General features: G+C 38.4%; 1 protein-coding gene across 17 annotated transcripts in view; it reads left to right on the forward strand.

Annotated features, from left to right (window-relative positions):
* The window catches only part of FHOD3 (formin homology 2 domain containing 3), a 383672-nt gene that overhangs the window by 274712 nt on the left and 81157 nt on the right, over positions 1-27803 (forward strand). For 9 of the 17 annotated variants that reach the window (XM_071736789.1, XM_071736782.1, XM_071736783.1 and 6 more), the window contains exons 10-14: positions 2278-2501; positions 3743-3829; positions 16501-16602; positions 18937-19314; positions 21967-22092. In XM_071736789.1, coding sequence (XP_071592890.1) covers positions 2278-2501; positions 3743-3829; positions 16501-16602; positions 18937-19314; positions 21967-22092 — 917 coding nt within the window. The remainder of the gene's footprint in view (positions 1-2277; positions 2502-3742; positions 3830-16500; positions 16603-18936; positions 19315-21966; positions 22093-27803) is intronic. The other 8 variants (XM_071736795.1, XM_071736799.1, XM_071736794.1 and 5 more) reach the window with 4 other exon arrangements.

A 27803-nucleotide genomic window follows, 5' to 3' on the forward strand; every position in this document is an offset into this window, starting at 1 on the left:
GATATTTGGTTATCTATTTTATTTTAAAAGAAAGCCATCTGGTTGGGAGAAGTATTCCACACATTTCTATATGTGACCCGCCACAGTAAATAGCTGTGTTTAATGCAAATACATTTTATACTAAAGCTGGAGCATACTCCAAGGCAAAGCAGCACATACACGAGCCTCCTTTGAGGCAGTTCTGCCTGCAATTAAAACTTTCTCAAATTGCTAGTTACATGTCCTGAAGTATGTGGAAGTTACTTACATACACAGAATAATTCAGCTAATGAAAAAGGTTCAGCTGAACTCAGCTTCACAAATACCACTTGTTCTGCAGATGAATACCCAGCAAGTCCTTTGTTAGGAGTTTACATAGGACCAGATCCTATACAGTTTGCAACAATGGGGTAGTGAGTGACTCTGTAAGGAACAGCTACTTCTGAAGTATTTATATGTAAGGGCAACACAGCAAATTTCTTAATAATCAGCCTCTTGTCAGACTTCAGGAAGTGTTGGAGCATTGAGGTTTAGGCTGAAGTTGATGTAAATGTGAAGTCATGCTCTGGTGTGATGAAATAACTCTTAAGTCCAGCAAAGGATTTGGATTCTCCATTTTCTGCATCAATTCTGCACTCATGTCACTTCACAAACTGCAGCAGAGTTAAGTTTTATATACAGCAGTTTGCAAGAAGAGTCAGGCCAAAAGAAGAAGGTGAAAATGAGAGGGCTTCATTTTTGTCTTTCTTTTTCTGTTGTCAGAGGCATCAGCTCACAAAATCCTGTTTTAAAGATGATCATTAATCTTAAAAGCAGGGATTTTTTTTGCACATGCTGTGCCTACTGAAAGACTTGGTTGCAAAATTAGCAGTTGGCTTAGTTGGGTACACACTTTGTTTTGATGACCAGACTAAATTTGGAGATGCTTGCACACATTCTTCTGTCAGTGTTGTCCTTTATCTGAAAAATCCCTTTTTCTCCACTGAAATAAATTTTACACCCTGGGCAGAGATATCACCCTTCCCTCTGCCTTTGTTTTGTTGGTCACTTCTGGTAAGAATTACCAGAGTAACAAGTCTAAGAGAAAGAAGAAGGTATGAGTTCTTCTGATCACCCAGATCACCCTATTCTGTACCTCTGCCTACTTGAATGGATCTTTCTCATATAGAGATGATTTAAATGTTGAGCTGTGTTTCACACGAGACCCACCAGTGACTTAGTTGTTACTTCCAGTGGCATCACTCCTCACGTACCCTAAGGTACCACTTATTTTGTTTCTGTTAGAGGGGTGTCACACTGACATGTCAACAGCATGCTGTAGTTCAAGGTAGTAGGTGTTACAGGAGCTCAACTGGTGAGCTCCAGACCTGTGTCAGGCATTCCTCTCAAATGTCATTGTGGTACTGCTGATCTCAGCATCATTCTTTTCTGATACTATACATATGTTCCTTGGTATTGACTGCTTCTGAACTGGCAGGAAATACTGAATTTTCCACTGAAAGGCATGCATGAAAGTCATTATGCTAACCTACAAGTCGGGAGGCTTAGGGGACATGTGTGCCTGCACTTTTTAATTACAATCTGCTGTGCTACCAGCTCACAGAAATAGTTTTGTTTGTTAGGTTGTTTTTTTTCCTGTTTACTTTTTGGGGAGAACTGTAAAAACTGGCATTTTCAAAAGGAATGTAGATATAGATACATCTGCTTGTTCCTGCCTTGGCTAGAAGAAATTATGGCAGTATTCTAAAATGCTTACTAAAATAGCAGACAATAACTTCCACTCAATTGTGACAGTGTCATGTCTAAACATGAAAAAAATGTTAAATCTGTCAACTTGTGAGAGTTTTTTGTGTTGATTTCACCAGCGCAAAGATGTCACCGAAATATATTTGAAGGAAATAAAGAGAATTAAGTCCAAGGCGTGAGTATAAAATTTCACTGTTAGAGCTGCTACACTGCATTAATGGATAGACAGTAACTTACTGAGATAGCTATAGAAATGGTGATACTCAGAAGAGTTAACTCATGTTGAAATCAGTTAATTTTTAGAGCCTAAGTGTGAAGAACTTAAGTAAATACCTAAAGAAAGTACCTAGAGGCTTCTCAAAGAGGTAGTGCAGTCTCCATCTCTGGAGACATTCAAAACCCACCTGGAGGCTGTACTGTGCAACCTACTCTAGGTGAACCTGCTCTGGGAAAGGACTAGATGATCTTCAGAGGTCTCTTCCAACCCTTAACATTTCATAATCCTGTGATTAACTGTCTTAGAAACCATGCCTTTCTTCCTGCCTTTCTCAGATGACGCTGAGACACGAGGATGGAGATGAGAGTGCTGACCCCCCTCCCAGTGGGCGCAAGGACCGGAGAAGGGTCAGTCTTGGTGCTAGTGAGAGGAGGGGGTTGGAACGTAGAAGGAGCCGCAGGCACTCGGTCCAGAACAGCAAAAGCACTTTATCAGCCCCTGCCAGTCCATGTGGTCAGTCAAACTCAAGCTTTGTGCGTGTTGAAGATCTCAGTGAGAGGTAAGTGCATGTGCCAGGATATACGCCTTTTTTTTCCCCTGCTACTCTCCATGATGTTCCTTGCACCTTATTAATCTGCCAAAATTTTGTTTTCTTTTTTTACTCTTGCCATTGAATTGAAAAAGAAAATTAAAAAAAGCATAGTTAAAGTTAAAAAAACCGCCACCACCAAAAACGGATTTGTAGGTGACTTTATTTATGCATAAGTTCTACCACCTGATATGAAATGGTCCCCAACCACATGAGTCAAAGCATTTCATATGGGACTTAACCAAGTCTAATCTCATCTATTGACAGATTTTATGTTCAATGTAACAACAAAATAGATGTAACAATAGCCTAGTCACAGTAACGCAGTCTTATTTGTCCGGTATATACTACAGGTAATTCTTTTTTTTCCCCTTTGCTATCAGAATTCCAGCATTAAAATTTTCCTTCGAGATTACACTGTAGTAGAGAAGGCATCTAATGTTTCATAATCAGTGAGAGAAAGACAGTAATGAGTAGTTAAGTAACAGTCTGTAACACTGTAACATCATCGCCAGTCCCCAAGCAGTTGGCTTGAGCTACACGTGCTTAGGAAAAAAGGGAGCTGCAGATCCTCAGCACGTCTGACTACCCCACAAGAGAGCTGGAATTAATTTTGCCTAAATCAGATGTCTGATCAGCTTGCCTCCCTTTGATGTCAGTGGAGTGCAGCAAGCAGTGCTGGTCCTTCAGTTATCTAATGTATTCTACATGCCTGAAATTTCAACCAAGATGAATCATGCTCTGGAAGTGGCTGTTTCTCTCTGTTGACCATAAAGGGAATCAGGCTCAGGTGAAGATGCACACACTGCAGATAGCTAAAGCTGTACACATCTGTCATGCCACAGCTCAAGTGCAGTTTGCAAAACCAAAGCACACTCCATGAAGAACATACCTTGTGTTTATAATGTTTGGGAAGTCCTTTGGGGGATTCTGTTGGTTAGCACTGGATGAGAACTTGAGATTTTAAATCCTATGTTACATGTAAAGCAGCAAGGCAAAGTGAGTTGGCTAAAGCTTAATGGCTTCAGGCAATATGAAAGACTCCAGATACTTTTTAAGCAGTAGTTGCATGTTCTATACCACATAATGGCTTCCTCCCCCTTTCCCCCCCCCTTCTGTCCCCCCCTTTTTTTTTTTTTTTCACTTTCTTCTTCTTGCATTTGGCAACACATTCATGCTTCTTTTCCATCCCTCTACTGGCTGGGCTTTAGAGAGCTGGAGGCTGGGATCCCCATGGTCTCAGAGGCTGATGACAAGGATGGCAATGCATTTGAGGCTGAGTTTAAAGCATCTTCAGCGTGAGTAGAGCAGGGGGGTTCAGCCACTCTGCATGGGAAGTGTCTTGCATGATCTTGGGCCCTGCTTCATGATTCAGCAATGTGAGATTCTGTACTCATGGATGTGCAGCAGAGAGCCTTGGTTTGTTAAACAGATTCATTTAAGTTAGAAATAAAGGGATGCTTCAATTCTGCTCTAGTTAAAGAAATACAAGTCGTGCAGGAGAAGAACTGCTACCAATTCATGTTTTCACTATTAATGTTTGCTTACTAGCTTCATTTTGCAGTCTTCAGTAGTCCCTAATGCATTTGTGTTTGAGCTAATTTTTAGTATTGGGGCAATAGAAACATGGCATACTAGTTTCATAAATTCTTTGAAATGTTTTTTCATTAATGTAGCATAATTTCAAAAATTTTCTTCCTTTTCTGAAAAAAAACCAACATTCCTGTTCTGCTCTGCATCCTCCTTGAAGGGGACATAATTTAAAGCATAATTTAATTTTAAATAGAAGAAAAAAATCTTCAATTAAGCAGTCAAATTTAAATTCATGTTGCAGGTGTGCTTGTAGTCTTCTCTAGGAAAATAATTCTCAAATGAAGTTCTCAAATTCATTTCTACCTTGCTCACCTTTCTCTCTAGGGAAAGAGGAATTCAGTCATGAATTTATGTAACACTGATCTTCCCTTTGCCTATGGGTTAAATAAAAATCCTTCCTTCTCCGTTCCCCAGCCCTTTTAGCAAGTAAAGGTCAAGAGTATTATTTGTTAGCAAATCTGATTTTTCCCATTGGATGCTAAAGACTATGGAATATGTTTCAGTACCTGAAGATACAAGGTCTATGCCCAGTGAAATTTTCAAAGTTGCCATAACAAGAAGCTAGTCAACTGTTAGCTCTTCCATAAATCCTGCTGGGCTTCAGGTAAACAAATGTTTAAAAAAAGCTGACTTTGTTTTTCACATTTTTAGTCTCGTGTGTACCCAAATCTGTAGCTGTGGTAGAAGGAGGAAAACCAGCCATCCTGCTTTATCATATCCCAGTATGTGTCTCAGCTTTCAGTGAAATAACCCAGATGAATGCAACAGGATCTCTACACCTGATAGCTAAAGTGGGACAAAAAAATAAAGTAAATGCTTCATGGCTTCTTTTCATTAACACTTAAACAGAATAATACTGAAGCTGAATGACTTGTATGAAGTTTTTACACATTTTTAATGTTTTAATTAACCTTAAGAGGAAAGAGCTTTTTCTGCACAGTTCCTACTGGAAGCAAGTACCTGGCCTCCCATGTGACACAGTTATTGGTTTAAATTATTTTAGTAGAGCATAATAAGTTTAGGACTTGCTGCAATTTGTGGTGAAATTTTAAGGTCGTATCTTACAATGTGATGCAGGCATCACCTTTTTGTCAAAAGAAATTCTTGTTGTCTCTCTTCTGCTTCCACCCTCAATGTTGTAGAGAGGAATCTACACAAAGGGATAAAAGTTACTTGTAACCTCTCTAAAGCAACTTCTCTTCATCCAGGAAAAAAATCTGTCTCCTGCTGATGACCTTTTGGATCATAATGCTAACACCTCTGGAGGAAGGAAAGAAGTTCACAATAAGTTTTTGAAGTGCTGTATATTGTGAAAAAATCTGCAAAATGGGTTTCAGTTACTATTCCTTGACCACATTTTCTTTATGAATAGGAAACATAAAAATATTAATGGTAATTTTATTGTGTTCCTCCTGCTGGTGTCTAAATTTTGTGTGTGGATGTCTACATATGGATTTACAGTGAGTTAGCACCATCAAGTTCAGTGGAATTGCTTTTGGTGGACATGGTCTGAGTTTAAAGTTACCATCTTACACTGTACTAAATTTTAGTTTGGGTGATATTTTTGGACTTCACTACCAAAATCAGTAGAAAATTTAGTTTATTCCTTAGAATCATCCTTCCCACAGTGTTCATGTTACTTTTCTTTATAATTCCATCAGCTGGTTTGGCAGTCCTTTGCTTTTGTTTACCACATCAAACAGGTTGTTCACAGTCATCTGCTTTGTGTCAACCGATAAGTCTTCCAAAAGGGAGAAATCCACAGTGCCGGTAAAACAAAAAAAGATAATATTGGCCAAATTCTGTTCTGTCTCACAATGCTCTGTGTCCAGAAAAGCTGTCAGAAATCAATGGAGTTGCTCTGATTTACACCAAGCTAATTGAGAGCAGACTTTGCGTTTTGAGCTGGGAAAAGTTGACCATAAACGCTAAGGGCAACCCAAAGGAAAACTTGCAGGCCTTTTTCATCCATTTGGCAACCTTCTTCCAAGTTAAATGTATTGCTTTTTTGTTTGTGGTTCAAAACAAATAAAGACCCAGATCTGCTTTGTGTTAAAATAGTTTTCATGGACAGTGCAATCCAGGCTAATGTGCCTGTTATTAAATGAATAAAGAAGTTGATAACAATTACTAACTAAGGAGGGCTGGAGGTTGGCTTAAGGATATGTAGCTGCTGCAGTGTACTTGAAAATGCCAGTCCTGACCACCATCAGGTTTGCTTTGCTCAAAACTTCTTCCTTTTACCAAGATGGCTTAGAGCACCTACAATCCTGGGGGAGATATCAGTCCTGTTACCATGACATTTGAATTGTTTCACTGAGGGCAGCCTCCCAAGATTGTGTTCCCTGGACCGAATTGAATGCTCTCAATCTGTGGTCTAGCATGCTGTTTCTTAAGCAGTAGACATTTAAACAAATTGTTCCACGTTTTTTTTTTTTTGTTTTCCTTTGACAGTAAACAAGCATTTTCCAACCACACAATGGGTAGACTTCGGGAAGATATAAAGAGTGGCATAGAACTCACACATCCCCATCTCTCTACCTGGGTGTCCCATCAGCTATGTCAGTCAGACTTAGCAAACATACCAAAGGAAGCTTCCATGAGATTCACACTGGCACCTCTTACCACCATTTGAGTGAATGGTTCTGTTAAAGCTTTGTGGAATTAGCTACAATCAAAGACTAAGGTTCATAAAGTTGTGAAATGCTAGGATTTAAGTACTCACCTCACTTTTCTAGATGTTCTGCTGTCTTCTTTTTCATAATTTTGCTTTGCTTTATATCCTTTAAAATCATGAAAGATTTACAAGGATCAGGCATAAAACACTAAGTGTGCTCATCTGAAAATAACCAGGCCTTGGTTAGGACTTCATGTCAGTACCCCTGTGTTTGAAACCTGGCAAGCAGAAGGGCTGACAATCATTTTAAGAGCCCATCAGAGCAGAGCCTTCATCCTTATGTCAGTAGCCAAACCCTATGAGCTGTGCTTTTCTTAGGATCCTGCCTGGAAGGTGATGAGAACTCTTTCTCTAAGCAAAGAGTAGCACAGGGGATTCCAAAGTTTCCTGCAAATTTCAGGTTCACTGGTCACAACACCTTTTCAGAGTGCAAACTGGGCTCAAGGGCTTTCACAGCCTTCACAAACCTAGAAAAAAAATGGAAAATAGTTATTTAAATAACAGAAAGCTGTGCTGAGAAGTCATAAGGATATGTTTGTTAGAAAATACATATTTCTAATGTTTGAGGATTGCTGAGATGCAGGAGGAGATCATGACACTATTTTGGTTTTACTAGGAAACAATGAACACAGCTGAGCCTCTGATGCAAAGCATTTTTTCTGCTTAACTTCAGATTCCTGTCGAGTTTCTAACCAATGGCACAAACCTTCATTTTGCTATTACATCCCATTAACTGATTATTCAAATTGCTTCATGTAGAGCCAGGCCTGGAGGGATGGCTTATCCAAAATACAGCCGAGATCACTCTTTTTTTTTTTTTTTCATTATGATTTTCCATGTTTTCAGACATCCTAAACCATAACTAATCTTTGATTTTTCTCTAGCATTTACTATGGCAAATCTCTAGTTTTTGTCATGATGTTTCAAGTTCTGATGACTTTCTACTACACCATGTGAAATATTTTGATTATGTGACTATTTAGGTCTATAAATGAACATGCTGGTAACAGTGATGGGTGGGGTTTATTTTATTTAGGATTGATACATCCCACGTCTCTTAGAATTGCTGTCTGACAGATCTGATGAGTGGTATGATAGGTATGAATCAGAAGAGTGGAGCACCTCAACATCATCATTTAATGCAGGACTCAGGCTGATTAAGAGCCCAAAATAAAAACAATAAATTATTTTATTTTTATTGCCGTTACAGAAGGAAATAAATTTTTTTTTTCCTTGATGTTAATCTGTGATTCCTGGGTTTAGATATATAAAACCATTGAGGTATGAATCTAGAGAAAGACCATCTCCAGAATAAACATGCAGTCACAATCTTCAGATATGCTAAGTGTGTCTTTAATTCATATATGTATGAGCTGAACTACCTACATTTGGGGGCTGAGGATTTGAAATAGAATGGCAAAAAATCATTTGATGGGGGAGATATTTGGTTATTTGGTTAGTATAGTTGTATTGGTTAGTATTTGGTTAGTATAGTTGTAAATGGAAATGGGATATAAAAGCAGTGGGTTTAGAAAGATTTATCCATTAAGTTAAAAGGACTGTTAGGATAGCATCTGTTCAAAGCACCAGATTTCTATTAGTCTTTGACAACAACACAAAATCTGATCTGCTATTTTAGGTTTGGGGCAGGGAGGACACAGTTTCTTCTCTTGTGCAGGTAGGGTTATGTGAAGCATGAAGTCGAGCAGATTTGAAAGTAGAGTGAATAAAAATGTGAAATTTGTGATCTTACTCTTGGTAAGAATATCTTGGAAGCTCCTGAAAGAAATGGATTAGAGATACGAGGCAGATTAAGAAAAATTTTCTTTCAAAACCATACCATAAACAAAAGATGCCATTGATCTATAGATAGGGATTGATATTAATAATTAAATTTTAAAAAATAAAAGCTACAGCTTGGTGGATATCTCATGTACGTGTCCTATTACTGTCTCAGGTTGATGCCAGCACTTTTTATCTGACCAGCATTTTTTTTATACAGTTCTGTAGAAATGTCAAGTTTTGTAGCAGGGGTACTGTGTGCTGTTTGTGGTTATTGCTGGAAGGAAATGTTTTATACTTGGTATAAATGAAGGAAACTCTGAAATAAAAAATGCACTGAAACTTAAATGAGGTTATAGTTCAATGGCAAATGAAAGCACAGCCTAATTAGATTTTGTTTCATTTCTTTTTACTTTGTTTTCCACTCTGTATTTAACTTTGGTGAACTACCTGAAGAAATGTAATGCCAAACCAGGATGTGAGTAGGTTTCTCTGGAGGTCGATGGTAGTGTCTTTTGCACTGGGCTTTTCATGCCTCAGGGAGTTCACAGTGTGTTCCCAGTATTTGTAAATGTAATCCTCTGAGTCCAGGAGAGGCTTTTTTACACATATGAGGCAATGGAAGGAAAAAAAGATGCACTTTGGCAGGATGCTATTTCCAGATCCCTCTTTTTGTAGTAAGAGGCAATAACTGGAACCCTTAACTGACAATTAATATCCAGTTCCAAGCTCTGAAAACAGTTATTTCCATTTTATGGTATATGTTTTGGTATTTATTACTCTTAAAGTCTCTCTACATCATGATTCTCTTTCTTCACCACTTCCGCTCATACAGATGTAAAAGCAGCAGTGTTGTTCCTTGGTTGGAGCGTTTGGATTCTTGAAGTCTTTGCACAGCCTTGACAGTATCTTAATCAAGACTTTGCTGTCTTGCTCTGATTTGACATGTCCAAATATACCAATTACGTTGCCTAGGTGTTATTTAGATTTGAAAATTCATTACTGATCATATTATAGGGATAAGAAAATAACAGTAAGCTAAGGAATAGTGTATCACAAAGGCATAGAGAACACATTTACTTGACATTATTTGTCTTTTCCTCAACATTTTTTCTCAAAAATTTTATTTATGGTAGAAATAGTATTCTGGTTGACCTTTGTTGACCTGTGCAGAGGGCCAAATTTTGAGGCTTTGAAATTAAGTTGTTATCCATATTATTTCATGTATTTTCATCTTCACCAACTGCAGTGGCCTGTAAATCAGGTAGCAGTGAAATGGGGTGTGCTTAATGGGCAGTTTCTTTAGGTTGATTATTTTGTTTGTTTGTTTTGCCTTGTTTGCTTATTTTGTTTTGTTTTGTTTTTAATGAAGTAGGAAAGTTTCTTGCCATATCTCTATACAGATTAATAAATTATGAATTTAGACTACTAACACTTTTAGCTTTCACATAAAAGACTAGTTAAATCTGTTCTGGCAGCTTGGATTGCAGAAAGAAAGAAGCAGAAATGTACCAAAGCATTTGTTTCTTTTACAAGGACTTAAGAATTTGGCTAGGAATTGGGCTGTCTATATCTATGAAAGTGGAATTTCAGTCATAAATTGAAGATAAAGGCAAGGGATTGCAAAAGAAAATAAAATTAACATCCACTGTGACTTAAAAAGATCTCTCCATGAGGGAATATATTTCATTTTCTATTTATTCACCTGTGAGAGTTTCAGAGAAGCAGCTTTCCAAGTGCTGTGCAAGAGGTAAAACAGGTCAGAGGTTTGAAGAGCAGAGGGGAACAACCCTGAAAGAAAAATTTGTGAGATCAACTGTAGTATTTCATTAAGAATAATATTGCAGAATGGCTAATGGTGATCTTGCTCTTCACTGAATGTGGCCTGCAGTGCTAGTCAGGAGCTGCTTCTCTGAAAAGCTGAGAAAGTTTACATGAAAGCAATTTGGAGAAGCTAAATTGAAAAGCACTTGACTTAATCAAAAAGACAGAGAGAAAATTCCTCATCAGCAATTAACAGCACATAGGGTGAGTTTCAGAGAGTGTGGGAATAATGGCCAATAGCTTTACAATTCCCTGGTCCTTTTTTCTCTGGGTCACTTCATAACTCCAAGGCCCCTTTTTCAGTGAAGTCCACTGTTTCCTTGGGAATTTCTATATAATTCTGTGAGTGGTTACAAAAGGCTCAGAAGGACACTTAGGGCCTTGTCTAATTAAGATAAAAAATTAAGATTAAAATCTAATCTAATTAAAAAATTTAATCTAATTTAATCTAATTTAACCTAATTAAGATTAAAATTAAGAAAGAAATATTTATTCAGACTTAAGTAAGGGTTAACAGAATCCTACACAAATGGAAATCATACACCAAAAAGGAAATATTTTAATGTGCTGTTATATCATGAATTAACTTTTATGTGCATTGTTTGTGCAGACCAAAATGTTGCCTAATTATGGCATAAACATGTTTTTCTATTGTTCTTTTCAACCATTAACTCTCCAATTCTTCCTGAATCAAAACAATTTAAAGTGTATCTAACATTTCAAAAATTTTCTTTGATACCAAACACAGCAGAATGAATTTCTCTGTGCTCATGCTTACATTCTGGCTGTGGGTTTTGGTTTTTTTTCCTTTCTTCACAGTCTCTGATTTTTCTTTTAGCTATATCTTTGGGTGGTTTTTTTGGTTGTTTGTTGGGAGGGAGGGGGGTTGGAGTTGAGAAACTTGTGTTTCTAGGCTACAAGCTAGAACAAAGAAAGCCTGAGTTTCTTCAAGTTGCATTCATCAAAACTCTGTGAAGGGAAGAACTTAGGGGGAGCCTGGAGGGGACAGTGGCTAAAAAACATTGTACACATTGTTCAGCTCTAGGGACCAATAAGATGCAGAGCATTTTTTGGTGCTTTTAGTTCTTGTGGAGGGAGAGTCTTCAGAATTTTAATTTTAAAATTTAATTTTAAAATCCTCTAGCTGTGACAATGTTAGGTGTGTGTTATGTGTGGTGCCTAGCATCTTATGGACTTTGAGTTTCAGAGACACGAACACTAACAGATTCAGGAAAGGAAATTATAATCAAGGGTTTCATCTACAAGTTTGTCTGAAAGCAGAGTAGCTATATGTATAGCTCTGTAGTATATAGAGAGTATATACATATACTCTGTAGTGTATATATGAATATGACGGGTGTGACTGGCATTGTTTTTATTTCTTTCTTTATTTTAAAGGAGAAATGTTAATCTATTAGTTCTAAAGCCTCTCCCAAGATTTTGTTTCAATATCCTAGTTGTTCTATATGCATAAACTGCACTGTCATGGTCTTTTTAAACACCCACATATTTTAAAAGGCTATAAATACTTCCATGTCAAGCTTCAGTTGAAAAAAAATTAGCAAAAACTGTGCCTTATTTGCCATGACTGTTGATATGCTTCATAAAGATTTGTGAGGGTTTTGGGTTTTGTTTGTTTGTTTGGTGAGAGTGCTAGCCTGTAGCAGTAACCCATTTTAAAGATGCAAATAAACACAGTGATTCTTTTGAAATTTGTTTTCACTGCTCTAAAGCTTTTGTTTAAATGCTTCTAATCTAGTACTGTTATCATGGAACTGAAGTAACCTGGCAGTAGCCTTAAGGTTAGCTGGATATATCTGATCCTTCAGCATTAGTTGAAACCCTTCCTCCCTGCCTCAGGATAAATATTTGCCTTTGTTGTACAGGAGAGGTTCCTCTGCACTATTGATAAACGTGCTGGCTTCTGCAACCTAGCTTAATTGAAAACCTCCCTATGAATTAATTTTCTTAATTTAAATCTACTCTTGTACTGACACCAAATTTGCATGTGTATGTGGGAGGAAAAGTGAGCTTTTCAACATCATCCCTTCTCGTTTGCATGCAAAAATGAACACATAACCATGAAGTGTCCTGATGAGGTCACACAGCTGCTGTTCTAATTTGAGTATAAATCTGTCTGACATTTTTAGCTTTACAAGAATGACACCTGTTTGTAGTTGGTGTTTTCTTGTTTTAATAAAGCCAAGTGGAAATTTTCTTCCCTGTTGGGAAAAATTAATCTAGCAGGAACTACCTGTTTTCATAGACAGAATATCCACTCTATAACCATACTGAGAATCAGCTGCCCCTATTGTGGGGCAATGATCAACATTCTGGGGATAGTCCAGGGGTCTGAACCTATGAGTTTAGTTGCTGAAAGAGGACTTTCCAAGTGTTGAGTATCTCTCCTAGGTATGCAGGTACTTCTGCTGTGCAAGTTTGCCTCAACTTGAGCTTCACTCTTGCAGGCTGGGAAGCCAGTCTGCCTCCATGAACAGCACCAGCCATCTCTGCAGATGATACCTGTAGGGCCAGCTCCTTCCTCTGGCTTCTCCAGCCAGTAGTCACGTACCTGCTCTCTTCCTAGAGGTAATATTAGCAGAGGAAGAGAGCTTTCCAATCAAAACTACTACCAAGCTTTTGTTCTAGAAGTCAAGGGGATTTGAGGAAAGCATCCGTGGCCTGATATCAGTTCAGGCTCTGTCATAAGAAAAACTGAACTAGATGATTACAGAGGTTCTCTTTCAAGATAAGGAATAAATAAAGTCATTTTCATTATTGTGAGTGTTGCTGTCTGCTGTCAGCAGCCTTGGGAATGCCAGTTCACAAAGTCAGTGGCTCTAGCAGGCACATAACCCTGGGTGCACTCCATGAGCTCTGAGTGGATGTGGTTTGTGTATCATTTGTGTACACTCGCTTCTCAGAGCCCACCTAGTTAATTCGTTTTTCTTTTTTACTATTCACAGTTCAGATAGATGTGCAATAATCAAGAAAAGACTGGCTTCCAACAAAATATTCAGCTTGGATACAGTACGCATCAGGCATGTGTTCACATCTGATTATAAACTGTAAAAACAAGTGTGCCACATGGGGCTGCTGTACATGCATATTTCTTTTTAAATATGATATTCTTAAATAATATACAAATTCAAGGGCTGTTACTCTTGATCTGTTCCTCTAGAGTACAGCAAGTCATAACATCTAAGAAGCAGGGTCTTGACTTTTTGCTTCCCTAGATGAACTTGCAGATAAACATTAGACCAGACAGAAGTATTTCCTTCATGTTACGTTACTAATAGTTCACGACCTATCATGAAGGAGGACAGGGGCTAAACATTCCTATCAGCTCTTTGTAGGGAGCTCGTACCACCTCCTAAGTTCTGTTTCTCATTGTAGACAGGAGTGTCTTTACCTATAGACTGAAACCAGAACCTTACTGGTCCCAAACTAGACTTTATGGGATAGTGATTTTCAGTCTAGTAACTGATTTAAAGATTAAATTAATTCCTTCTTTTATAATACAGCCTTCAATTCATCACATGAATGTTGCACAGCTTACCTTAAAGATGCATGTACATAGAAAGCTGAAGTCCTCTAAGCATAGCTATCTTATACATTTGAAAGAACTATTTCTATTTTAATCATGCTTTAATATAAATGATAGTGCTTCTGGAAAATATGTTATTGATGGCTTTGGAAACAGAGATGTCACAGTTCCATACCCTGGTTTATTTTTCAGTTGTTAACCTGAGCTTGTATGGGCATTTCTGTTGTAATTCTAAAAGCTGCTTGGCTTTCAGGATTTTTTTGCAGATAAGTAGTCTTTCATGGGTAAGATGCAGTAAATCCTTTGTAGGGGAATGGCCATATATTATATGGGTTATTATATGTTATTATATGTATGTATAATTTAGGGTGTTTTCATATTTATAATTAAGCTAGTTGTTTGTGAATCAGATTTTCCCAATAATGGGTTGGAACGATGCTTAGCAAAGCAGTAAGAAACCCAGATGACTGTATTTTGATTACTGCTCACCTGTAGTATTTAATATTTAGTTCACTTGACAGCTGTACACTTTCTACACAAAGGTTTAGCATTTTTAAAAATGGGCACCCAATATTAAAATAGTAAGTCCTTCATTCCAGACTTTGGTTGGCTCTAGGAAAAAAGTAGTTTCAGGCCTCTAGGTACCAATTAAATATAATACTCTCGTAAGTACTGATTGTAAAAGCTCTGGTCAGTGGGGAAGGGAACAGCTTTCACTTCCGCTAAACAACAGATTTGGTATGAAGACTTTAAATGGTAGGTTCAGAGCTGTGAACACAAGATGTAAAGGGAGAAGCAGGAGGTGTCAAGTAAAATATTCAGGATGTGTCACTCACCTGGCAAATGTTAGTTTAGGGGCCTGATGATCCTGTGGTATGAAGTCATCCTTAACCATGAGCTAATCCTCTCAGTTCTGGATGCTTTTTTCTTCCAACCTTCTTTCTTTATCCAGTGCAAATATAAATCCAGTGTTTTATATTTCAACCCATATCATGTAAGCTACTGTCCCTACTACCATGCACTCGTGTGAATGAAAAAACCCTCATAGAACTTCTTCAGATTTACGAGATCCACCATATCCAATGAGTATTTCAGTTACCATTTTGAGCATTTCAAGGCAGTATAGGAGAGCAAGGAACTTAACATCACCAATGTGGAAATGTGATGGGAGCTTAAAACATAGTACTAACTGGGCCACTCTTGTTCATATTAGCAATAAATCATGCTGTCAGCATTATGGGATTTTTCTTTTTCTTTAGTATCCCAATATGTATGTGTATGGCAAAGACAAGAAGACACATGTCTCTATGATACCTTAGGATTGGTTGAAAGTGTCTATTTCAAAGATATTTGCCAGAATATTGGAAAAGGTCCAGCTGATGCCCTTTTCCTGATTATTCTATAACTACATAAAAATACAGCAAATTTTGGATTGATCCCTTGCACTGCAAAATGTGAGTTCACATGTCACATTATTAATTATTCATTATTCTTATAATATGGAAACTAATTAAAAATAAGATTTAAAAAAAGGACAGAGCATCTCTTTAGAATTTACAGAAAAGAATACCAGCTTCTAGGAAAATGCAAAATCTATGTGTCTTAGAAACTTTATTACTGTTTGTATGTTTTAGTTTTTGCATGGAACACAACCTAATAGTATTCATCATTAAATCAAGTGGAGAACTGGATAAACTGGAAATACTAAAAAGAGAGGATATATTCTGTATCTCCCTTTAATCCGTTGATTTGGGATGGAAACGTAAAATTAGGAAGGAGGGAAGCGTAACCTTTTTGTTGTGTTTAACACAGTTTTCTTTTTTGCTAATGTGATTTTTAGGTTATGGAGGCTTTATGTGTGACTTACAATTCTCCTATGCCAGAATTACTGCTGAACCAGAGCCTGCTTTGACCATACTAATGACTCTTTGCTGAAATAATTCATGTACTGGCATCTGATAACTTGAACACTGCTATTTGCAAAAAGGCCTGAACTGATTTGTTCTCTCTGTTATTTCTAACTTAATGGTTCACTCTGTTCTGTTTTCCAGTTGAGCTATCTATCAGCTGCTAAACAGGAATGTTTTACTTGTGTTAATTTAGAAAGTGTGATGCCCAGTGCCAGCTGTCCTATGCCAGCACATTGTGTACTGTCCTTTAAACCAGACACAGATTAATGCCTAAGTAGCTGCACATTGGCAATGCTGTGAATGTTTTCCATTAATGCCTCTGTAGGCAGGGCAGCAGCAAATGGAAAGCTAAGCCAGAGAAAAAGCAATGGCATCTTTATCATACAAAAAATGTAAATAGGGAAGAGCACTATTTTTCTATTGGTAGCTACCCTTGCATCAACACATATTTAGCAGAAAGTTTTAGGTGGCTGTGTGTCTAACATAGGGGGGCCATATTTCCTCACCCCCCCCCCCATGTGTTTCCTTTCCATTTCTAACTTCATTGCATTTCTTTTTCTGGGGACTCAATCATTTTCTCTTCCACCTTCTCTCTTTTCATCCCATTGCATGCCTCTTTCCTTGGTCTGATCTCAGAGAGGAAGAAGATTATGAAGAGGAGGAAGAAGAACAGCCAGTCACAGAGCCCAATACTGAGGATGAGGGGGAGGAAGAGACCAGTAGGCAGGTCAAAGCCAGGTACTGGGACTCAGCCTTGGCCCTCCACCTTTTCCACAGCATGATCTCACCAGCACAGAGTGCAGCTGCCTTTTCACTTGCATTCCTAGATCACCTGCTAAAGCCACCCCTCAAGGAAATATTTTTTTGCATTTAAAAGCTTTGCTGGGGTGTGTGCTAATGGAAACTTGTTTAATTATGTAGGCTCGATGCACTAAAACCTACCTGCACTCACTGCTTTTGTACAGAATTAGTAACACAAGTCTTAGGAGATTTAGAAGAAAGCATGGCTTCTAAGCATGACTTAGGTTTATCTTTATAGTTGAAGCAATGGGTGAAATGTTACAGAGCTTCACTGAGGATGTTGCTTGGGTTCTCAGGCTGTCCCCGTTTTCATGACACAACCTTATTAACAGTATCTGTCACTATGAAAGGTGAACTTTTGAATGCTGCCTATGATTTCTATCCATTCTGTTCATGTTTTAATAGGAAAGAACTACTTAGAGGTGAAGTTGATAGATATATATAATTTTTTATATACCTGCCCATCTGTGTTTATATGAATATTAACAAACCACCTATCAAAACAATATGCTCATGTAAAATTTTCCACTTATTTCCAAGGTATATATGGATTTGGCATCTAGCAACTTTATCTGAGCAAATTGGAAGACAGAAAATATGTTCTTTCTTCCAGACAGCTGTTTGTTTTAAGTTAAATTGTTTGGCTTTGCAACTCAGCAAATGAGATTGGAATTTTTATTTTTTTTTAAATAAACCACATTCATGGAGACACTATACAGCATGGAGGGAAGAAAGGAAACTGTTTAATGTGTGAATTCCAAAGAAAATAGTGTTCTGTTGTTATTAATATCTTCCAGTCTGCAAATCTTGCCAATGGCTGCCTGAAATTTCAAAATTAAGTGATAATTTCCTCAAATCTAATTCTTAAAAGTCAAAAGCTAAGACACAAGTTATTAGTAAGTTGTATGAATTTACTAAAATGCTGTTAAAAAAATTTAAGGAAGAAAAATCATGTGCAGGGCGTGACGTGTTTTTAGGTCATGGGCCTTTTAAAATAGTAGTTACTGTAGGGTAGATGGGTTAAATTGCCACGACTTTTCTGAATACCTCCTTTGCCTCTCAGTGTAGTTTAAGAGGTGACCTGTGCCCTGGCAGTTCCTGTTTGATGCTGTGAGGGGATTAGGGCTACCCTGGCTTCAGTGACTCCTCCCATGCACAGCTGGTGCAATAGGTTTCCAGATTGCCCACCGTACTCCTGTTGTGAGAACAGTTGCCTGGCACATACCAGATGATTAGCTTCATAATATCCTAATATATAAAAGATGTATTATGGGCTTTGTTACATCCTCTGTGCCAGACCCACGTTCCTCAGATAAGGGCCATGACATGCGTGCCTGTGGGCAGATGGCAGAGGTGGTCTCTGGAGAAGGAAACCAGCCACCTCCCAAGTGGTCCAGCCCAAAGCCCATGCACAGTGTTCATGCTGAAGGTACTAGTGCAAACAGATAAGCCCAGTGTGCAGATCTCATGGCTTTTCACCTGCCTTGCTGCTTCTGTCACTCAGCAACACCTTCCTTCACTACAGCAAAGCAGATGTGGTTTCTGCTGCACTTGGTGCAGCTCTGCAAGGTGCTAACACTGACGTGGGATGCTGACTCTCAGCAAAATTAGTGTCTGATAAGATGTGTTTTATTTTTATTTTTTATTTTTAATTAGTGTCTGGCAAGTGATCTGATAAGATGTTGCTTTTTAAATCATTCTGAACCTTAATTTTGAGAGAACAGCCCTGACTGAGTAATTTTTATTTTCATCTAGTAGATGAGTTCTTTTAGTAAAAATATCAGATCACCAGGAAAGATGATAACCAGATACCTGGCCTTCAAGAGGCAGTCATTCAGATTGTGTCTTGAACTATCTGTGCTCTGTGGACCATGTCATCCAGCACTTTGACACTGCTTTGTGCTTCTGTGACAGTGGTTGCAACTGAACTTGAAATACTTAAAAATTGTTTAGAAAATGATAGTGAAAAGTTTCATCAAAATTAGTTCTGAAGCCTTTAGGTTAAATCCCTTACTTTCCTTAAAGTTAAGTTACTTCCAGTCCTCAGTATTTCCAGCCCCAAGAAGAACTCCGCTGGAATACAAAGATGTGAGTTCTCTTATTTTGTTAGAAAAGAGATGATGACTGTCTAAATTTTGGAAGTTTTTGTTTGTCTATTTTTTTATCTCCTTGACTACTTTTTTTTCCTCCAAGCAGTTCTATCTATTGATCTCACTTTTCCCCATTTTTCTCTCCTTCCCTTCCCTTTGTCATGATATTTTCCTCCTGCAGTGGGGTCCCAGGTGCACGGGAGGCTGTGAATGAAAGCCTTTCACCATGCTCTGATTCATCAGCTGTCTCCAGTGCCATTTCTCCAGCTGAGAGGCCTCTCTCCTGCTCTAGAGCAAAGAGCTCTACTAGCACCTTCTCTTCTGTGCCTGACTCATCTGTCTCTCACCATAATTCTGTCCTTTCATCACCATCTTCACCTGCAGCAGCATTGCTAAGCTCTTCCCAAAATTCATCAGCATCCATTACTCCAAAAGTATCTCCAACGGTGGAGAAATTACCTTATGTACCACATACTCCTTTTCACCTCTTCTCGTATGACTTTGAAGAGTCTCCAGCATCTGTGAAAGAAAAGGAAGCAGAGGTGATGAGGGAAAACAGGTAGATTTTATACAGCTGACATTACTGTTTATATAAATGAGTAACACATTTTCAAGAGTTTTATAGTGATAATAATGCACTCTCTGTGTTGTATTATTTCCAGAACATCCTGTATTAGTTTTAGTCCTGTAAGCCTGTATTTTTGTTTGATTGATGTTCTCCCTTTGCCTTTGTTGCCTTCATTTCATCTTACTCCTCTTCAAGGTCTATACTTAATAACTCTCCTGGCCTTCTCTGTACAGCAGTAGATAAATAACCTGTAATATGGAGATCACAAAAAGGAGCACCATTTTGCTCTCATTTACAACAATGTAATTTGCACACAAGATTTCATGAAAATTAATGAAGCTCTTCTGCTATAAAACCAAGAGCGAATAGTTCACCACTTGGAATTTCGGGGTGAAATACTGGCTTCAAAGACTGAACTGCCAAATCCCAATTTGCTGTTGGATTACAGTACACATCTCTGTCATGTGCAATTTCAACTCATCTTTGTAATGACAGAATTAGATTAAACCCTATAAAGCGAATATAGCACTCAAAAGAGACAGTTTTCCCTTCACAACATCTGGTCAATTCAATTGTTCCTTATGCATTACTTTTTAATTCTAGTTTTTAATTTCACCATTCCACCCATTAAAAAGAAAAAAAAAAAAAAAAGAAAAATTGCTTTGCCTCAGTCTGTTCAAATTAAAACAGATTGACAATAGGTAGCACCAAAAACAATTCTAGAGAATTACCTTGAAAAGAAGTTGATGATTTTTAGCTGTCTCTCCAAGTGGTCAGTGTTCTTCGAATTAGGTGCTGAAATTGTGCACTTGTATTGTGAGCAAATTTATTTCTTCCTTTCTCCAGCAGTCCTTCCGAATTTCTGCATGTGAGCAAATATTTTGATTCCTTTGATCCTTTTAACTTTCTGTCTTTCTCTTCTAATAGGTGGGTGTTTTTTTTTCCTTTTTCATTTCACTGCAAAGCCCGTAAGTCCAAGTAGCTGTTGACATGGGACTCAGTTCACGTGCCTTTCCTTACCTGCAACTTGAACACTGGGATTCCTCTAAATTTACATTTTCCCTCATAGGTGCAGTTTTCCCTGAGGCCTCTCACACTTATTTATTGCTCTCCCATTGCTGCTGCTCAAATTATACTTTTTAGGGAGTAGATTCCTAAATACCTCCTGTTCCTGAACTATGTATTATATGTAGTATCTTCACAGAGATATTTTTTTCCTCTGACCATCCTTGTGCTTCTTAGTTACCACTAACTAACTCTCTCAAAAACAGATGGTGGTGATAGGGTGTTTTCTAACACATAGATCTGGTATCATTGCTAAAGGGGGCATGTTCTCTGAAGCATCCTTTCCATGATAAAAAACCCTAACTGAAATGTATTCTGATTTTAACATGAGGCTTGGCAGGCAGCAATGCTGTTGTACACTAAGGAATGAAGCTTGAAACTCTGAATGAAATTTTGCATGACTAGATGAGTGTGCTAAATGGAGCTGAAGGAAACCAACCAGCCTTTTTAAATAAAATTGCTGAGTGAAATTACTGAGTGCTGATGTGTGTGGGAGAAGAAGCAGCAGAGAAAAAAAAAAACAAAACAAAAAACGTAGAGGAGGATATATTAGATCTTATGAGTTATAATTAGGGAAATTATGTTGCTCTTGTTCCTGAAGTGAATTTTGTCTTTGGAATGAGTTGGACTTGCAGAGTACTCACCTACAGAGCATCATACGTTTTCCACATGGGAAAGTGGGATTATCTGTGAACAGAAATGTTAACATTTTCCCAAATCAGGAACCTTTCTTTGACATGCTGTTTAAGTACAATGATTAAAAGGAACAGCAAAACAACACAACTGCCTTTTCTGTTCAGTACAGGAGCCAGGATCAAAACTTTGATACAAAGGACTCTGGGGAGGTGACTGTTCCAGGAGTCCTGGAAACAATTTCTCTTTGATCAGCAAGCTCACATTGCAGTCAAGCAGCTTTGGTTTGTTGTGTTTTTTTTTTTAATGGAGGGAATGACTGGTAGAAATTCCTAAAGCCATGCTTCCAGAGGCATGCATTTTTAACCATGGTGATTATTTTTTACAGACATTGTAAGAAACAGCACATAAGCTATGACTTATGTTGGAGAGGAAAGAAAATGCCACCTGCTTTATTCGAAAAGAATGTGGATGCTTTTCCTTTATAACACAAACATTCATGTTCAGATCATGTCTTAGGAAGGATGCTGTTTTGCTTGATTTCACTAGGCACAAACACTGCTGACATGGACTGGTTTGGTCCCTTTTCCAATGGCTGAGTATTGACTCCAAAAACAACTAAGAAATTTGTGTAACTGAGCAGTAATTTAAGTATTCACGCTCTGAGTTGTCACTTGGGAGGATCATTCTATTCTCTCCATATTTTCCATAACAGTAGCTCTCTGTATGAATAAAGTATGTCCATTACATGGTTGATAGTAAAATGAGATGATAGATTGCATATCTTGAAGCTGGGATTAGAGCAGTATTTTCAGAAAGTGGATGTTTGAGAAGCTCTGGGGTACGTAATCACCACCTAAACAAGAGGATTTGCTGTTGCCTGCCTGCTTGCTGATGTATTCTTTCTATCTCTCCCTTTCTCCTATTTCCTTCCCATTGCTTCAGATACAACAGCTACAGCAGCAACTCTTACTCTTCTGCACGACCTTACTCTGGTGTGAGTGCCCCAACAACGCCCACTTCTCGTTATGGGACAACTCTCTCACCACCTCAGGACACCAAATCTGACAGGTTTGTAAATTAGTGTTTTTACAAAAGTTCCTCTGTAGACAGGATGAAGGAGGTAAGTCTGAGCTGTTCTAAATGGGCACTGGAAATATCTGGTAGCCAGATCTTTTCTGAAGTTGGAAAGAGAACGTACAAAAATCTAGAAATGTTGATTTCCCACCCATTCTCAAACCTTTCTCTGACTTGGTGTAGAGGGATGGATGCATTTCCATCCCACTTCTTCTGCTTCCAGTTGAATGGATAAAACAGAGTTTCTTCACATATTCACAGTTCTAAGTATCAAAAGGTGAATTAAAGCACATTTTATTTCTTTACATTTTTTAAAGTAAATTCAGACAGATGTATTTTCACTTCTATCATCTTAAATCAACTATAAAATTTTGGAAATGTGCTTAGCTCAGAATTTCCAAAGCTGTAATTTTGTCCTTCCTTCAAAATTCATGGTATGTCTCATTGTATTTCATCAAGGGCAAAACATTTCTTGCTGTAGGAAAATCAAACTCATACTAACTTACCAGTTATCAGCTCACTTAAAACCAAAAAACCAAAAAAACCTACCCTAAACTAAACAGAACAACCAAAACAAACAAACAAAAAAAAAAACAAAAAAACCCAAAAACACAAGGAAATAAACCAAAACACATCATCATCAACAACATAAAAACAGTGTTTTGAACAATTAAAACATTCTTTTCAATCATGTAAAGTACAAAGGGGAGAGAAAAGATAGGAAAATGATATGGATGCTTGAAGGAAATTTCTTTTTGAGAAGAAATTTGGACCATGAAAAATTAACTGAATTTTACAATCTTCAGAAAGTAAATGACAGCTTCAAAGGATGCCATGCTGAGTTGAAGGACGAAGAGTAGAAGTTCATACTTAATTTAATTAATTTAATTAAATAATTTATAATTAGGCCAAATGGGGTTTGGATTTTTTGCTACCAGTTTGGTCTCTAATTCATAAAAATTCCATCTCCTACCTTCTTTTTGAACTTAATTTTTTTCAGGATCCTTTATCTGCATTCCAGTTATTTTTTATTAATGATTTTTAGAATACTTGTATATATATATAGAGATATATGTCTGTTTGTAGATGGATAGATGGATTGTAGATCTTTGAACCTACCTAATGCCTCATGTCCTTTTCAGTCTGCTACTCAGAATGCTTCGAGTCATGTTCTTCCAGCATGCATGTATTTCTAGCCATGAGGTACTGATTGAATCCTTTTTCCCAAGTGAGCAATTACATTAAGTTTATCTGTGGAGAAAGGCATCATTTTGCATGTGCTCATCTTCCTAGAGTAGTTGGTCTTCATTCATCTTTCCTAATGGATTAAATTATTGCTGAGTGAAACCATATTAAAAAAATCTAAATAGGCATTTTCACCTATATTTACTTTAAAAGAACACATGCAAGATAAGCAAGAATTAAAGGTATCCCACTGCTTCTGAAGTTTCAGCTTTCTAAGCCTCTGCTGTTGGAAGTTTCTGGTTGCTTCTGCAGCAGAGAAACCCCAAAGTGGTCAAACGTGGAGATGGCTGAAGATTGTTGAGCCTGCCCTGCAAGAGGTTGATGGCACTGGCCCTGCTCTAGTAAAGGAAGTGGGATTTCATTGCAGCAGGCACCTAAGTGCATCGCTGGTTTGGAGCCAAAATGCTTTGGCCCCACAGGATGAAGCTGTAAAATTTGCAGATTCAGGGACAGTCAGGCCAGAGGGAGGCTCTGTAGTCATCTGTTGTGACCTGTAATGGGTGTCACAGAAGATAAATGAAAGCCCTATGTACCTTCATGTGTTTTCAAGTGGCAGTACATGACTTCTGGAAAATATTTTAGTATTTATCATCATTGTTAGGAAAGTATTTCACGTTTGGGAGGCAAGTTTGTCTTGCAGCATCTCCCAGCCATTAAACCTCATTCCTCTTTTCTCCATGACACTGGAAAGTGCTCTGTGTTCAACTATCAGATCTGTCTTACATGTTAACAGAGTGCTGGGAGTTACACCTCTCTCCCACCTTCAGGCTGTGTTTACCCCATGCCACCTAACATAATGAAAATCTCTCTCCTCTTCTTTAAATTTGCAGCTTCCTATTCATGGTAGTTGAATTCACCAGGATTTCTGCATTCTTGTATTTCAGTTACAGTCTGATGCTTTTTGTATGATAGTACCTACAAAGCGTAAAAAATATGTGTATGCCACAGCTGCATTTGGCCTGCAGTATAGTTGCAGTTATTTTTGAAAGATAATTAAATATGCAGGTTCAGATGCTGTTTTGCATTGAGTCTTGTTCTTTTTTGAGTTCTCTGCCTTCCTGATGTATGGCCCAGCAGTCCCTTGATCGCATGACTAATTTGAAGAAGGACAAAAGCATTCTTTTATTCCATTTTCCTGAAAAGACACAGCCTGCAGGAATGCTCACATAGAGATCAATAGATAGAAATTTTGTCACTGGAGAGTAGGCCGCGTAGTGCATGAGGGGAAAGTGAAAAGTATTTTGCAAGTTTTCACAGAGTTGTGTCAATGGTGTTTGCCTCAGATTGTGTAAACCTTATTTCCTACCTTGTGACAGTAAAAATTTACAAGGATTCAAACACACGAAAAAAAAGTTAAAAGATGAGAGGGGGAGAGGAAGACACTTGATAAGAAGCAGATGCATGTCTGTGGTTAGCTCCAAGGTGAGTTTTCTGCTTTCAGCTTATGGTTACAGCTATCCAAGGGCTCCACAGAAAGAACCCTGTCTTCTGTCATGCAGGGAAGAGCTTCAGATGCAGTTCCTGGTACTGTTTATCTGACCTTTGAGAATGAGGAGGAAGGAAGAGGCAGCATTTAGAGCGATGCCCAGCAAAATGATTCTGGCTCTGACAAGGCCTTTCAAACCCCTGGCTACACTGTGCTTATGTAAACAAGAGCAACAACTTCGGTGGAAAGAAGCAGTGTGGTCAACATTTTGACTTTCATACTTTTAAAATTCTCCTTGGCTCAGATCAGTAGGGAATCCAAGGGACCCACGTAATTCAGTGTAGAAGTATCTAAATTTTGTTCTTTGAAATCCACATAATGTATATTTCTGATTGTACAGCAGAAGAAAAGGCTTACTTGACTGTTTCTCCGTTTCTAAATTCAGCTGCAGCCTTTTGCCAACTTCTTGCAATACTGTTGTTCTCTCTCATTTCTCTGAGTCCCCTGTGGAGAGCTGTGTTTCTGAAGTGCATGCTGCAGCCATGGGTATCCTGCTAAAGGAGGGCAAATTTCAGGGCACTTTGTATTCAGCCCTCGGCAGCTGGGAGAGAAGAGAGGGTACATTGCTTCTCTCATATCTCTTCACTTGTGAAAGTCACTCCTAATGCATAAGTATAACCCAATCCTCCAGTTTTTAGCTGCCAAAAATTACTTTGCTCCATAAATATACTGCTCCCACTCTTGACAAATCACCAGTTAGCTGTCTCCCCACTTCCAGAGGAAAAAATAAATTTATCAGTCTCCATTTCTTAACTTCACAAATGTTGGTTACAAAGAAGAGCAAGGCAGGTCTGGAGCACACCGAGGAGAAAAGCATTTTTCTGTACCTCTGAGTTGCTGCCTTGCCATGTCCATGCCTTGTGCTCACATCTGGGATATTTCTGTTTAGGCAAAGATTCCCTCCTCATACTTTGAATCTAAGATGGTTACTGAAATTGGAAGCTGTTGCGGGACAGCAAACTCATTACTTGCAAATTTTCACACCCTCCCAGGGTGTGTTTTTGGTGGAAGTGTGTACATTGTTGGTCATGGCCATAGTTAGATGAGACCCTGAAGGAGTATAACTTCAAAGGCAAGAGCTGCTGGATTTGGCACCAGCTTTAATTCATTCCCTTGCTAGCAAAATATCCTTTGTTTCCTGCTGGTACATTTGCCAGGGTAGGTTCCTTCTGATGCATTTGTCAGAAGATGGTTTCCACTGGGCTTGATAGTGAAATAACAGTGCAGTAAACCTAGCTTGAAAAGCGTTCTTCTCAGGGCACTGTGTGCTGAGGCAGCAGGAGTTCATGGTCCCTATACTCTTGCCTCTGTCTGTTAAATCAAATGCCAGAAAGTTCAGCTTGCAAACCTCCACTTCTAGACCCTCTTGGCCAGTCACTGTGAACTTAGTCTCCACCTCTGGCTGGTCCCTCTGAAGTTCTTCCAAATCGCCAAGCTTGGTAAGGGCCTGCTATGGTGTTTGCAAATTATTTGTATTTGATGCATTCTCCAACTTTTCCAGACTGTTAGAAAACAGACTTAAGAAAGATGAAATATGCTTGACATTCCTTAATCTGCTTTCTGCCTTACTTGCTTTATGATCTACAGGAGTACTTGAGCTCCCGTGATGCAGAGCACTGAACATTGAGTGATCATCTCCATATTCTTAAGTATCTTTTAAAAGAAATGTACTTTCACGCATTTATTTCTACAGCAGGTGCTGTAGACAAAGACATAGACACTGAGATTAATGTGACTAGATTATAAGTGATTTTTTTCTTCACCAGTTTTAAAGGCACTTTAAACACCATAAAGCATAAACATGAAGTGGTGCATCAGTCTTAGAGTACTATAGTTAGGACTTTTATTCCTTCTCCAGCTGCCAGGAACAGTCAATTTTTTCTGGAAATCTGGTGCTTTTTTTTCCAGTATATGTATTCTAAAAGCAAAACAAAACAAAAAAACCCCACCTGTCTTATATTTCTATACAGCTTTTCAATTAGACTTTCTTCTAAAATTATAGGTCTTTGTAATTGACAACAGCAGGGAGGTACTGCTGGATAAAGCTTTTTGGCAAGTTCTTTTTTTTTTCCTTGGTTTTGTTCTGTTGGGGTTTTTTGTTTGTTTGTTTGTTTTCTAATTAGCCATCTATCAGTATTCTGCAATCTAGAGTTACCTTACTCCAGCTGTTAAGTAGTAAGGAAAACCGAGAAACCTATAAAACAAAACGCACTATACAGCTTACAAAGCCGTTGCCCTCCCAAGAACAGCTCCTTTTTCCTCAGCTTTCTATTCTTTCTTCTTCTGCCATCTTCTTTTCTGTCTTAATATGTACTTCTGGGCTCTCAGGCCAGAGACCATGGCTATTTTTTCTTGTGGTAAATGCCAAGCACATCTTTCACTCTGAGTAACTTAATGAGGAAGGGATAGCTTGGTAGTTGATAATAGGGACCCAGGGCAAAAGCCTCAGCTTTATTGCTGAGATGTTAAGAGGAAAAGCGACCGTAGGAATTACTTGATGATTTACAATTTGGGAAGCAGCAGTGGCTTACAGTGGCTTAGCTGCCTCTTGAACTACTGTGTAAGCAGTATTCTTGATTGCAGCTTTGTGGGCTTCATCATGGAGCCTGTGTTTAAAGAGAAAGCATGAGGTGGGCTCTGGTTTCACACTGCAACACAGTGCAGTGCTCAGGGGACCTGGATCTTTGGGGGCACAGGGGCTGCTCTGCAAGCCACTTTCAGGAAGTTTGTGACTTGCCTGAGGATGAGAAGCCAGAGGCTGGAGAAAGACAGAAGCACAGTTTAAAACCTGTGCATGTCAGCCTGGGAGAGGAGCATGTATGTGGAAAGCCCCTGGCAGCTCTTCTCCCCTGTAGCTTCATTATATGTAGCCCCTCAGGCCAGTTAAAAGTCTAATAATGTTAATCAGTTCTGCTCTTCGCCATTCTAAAGTTTCTTTCTCAAAGGAAGCATTAGTCAGTAGTTTTATCTCTCA

The sequence above is a fragment of the Heliangelus exortis genome, chromosome 2 (genome assembly GCF_036169615.1).
Source record: "Heliangelus exortis chromosome 2, bHelExo1.hap1, whole genome shotgun sequence".
NCBI lineage: Eukaryota > Metazoa > Chordata > Aves > Apodiformes > Trochilidae > Heliangelus > Heliangelus exortis.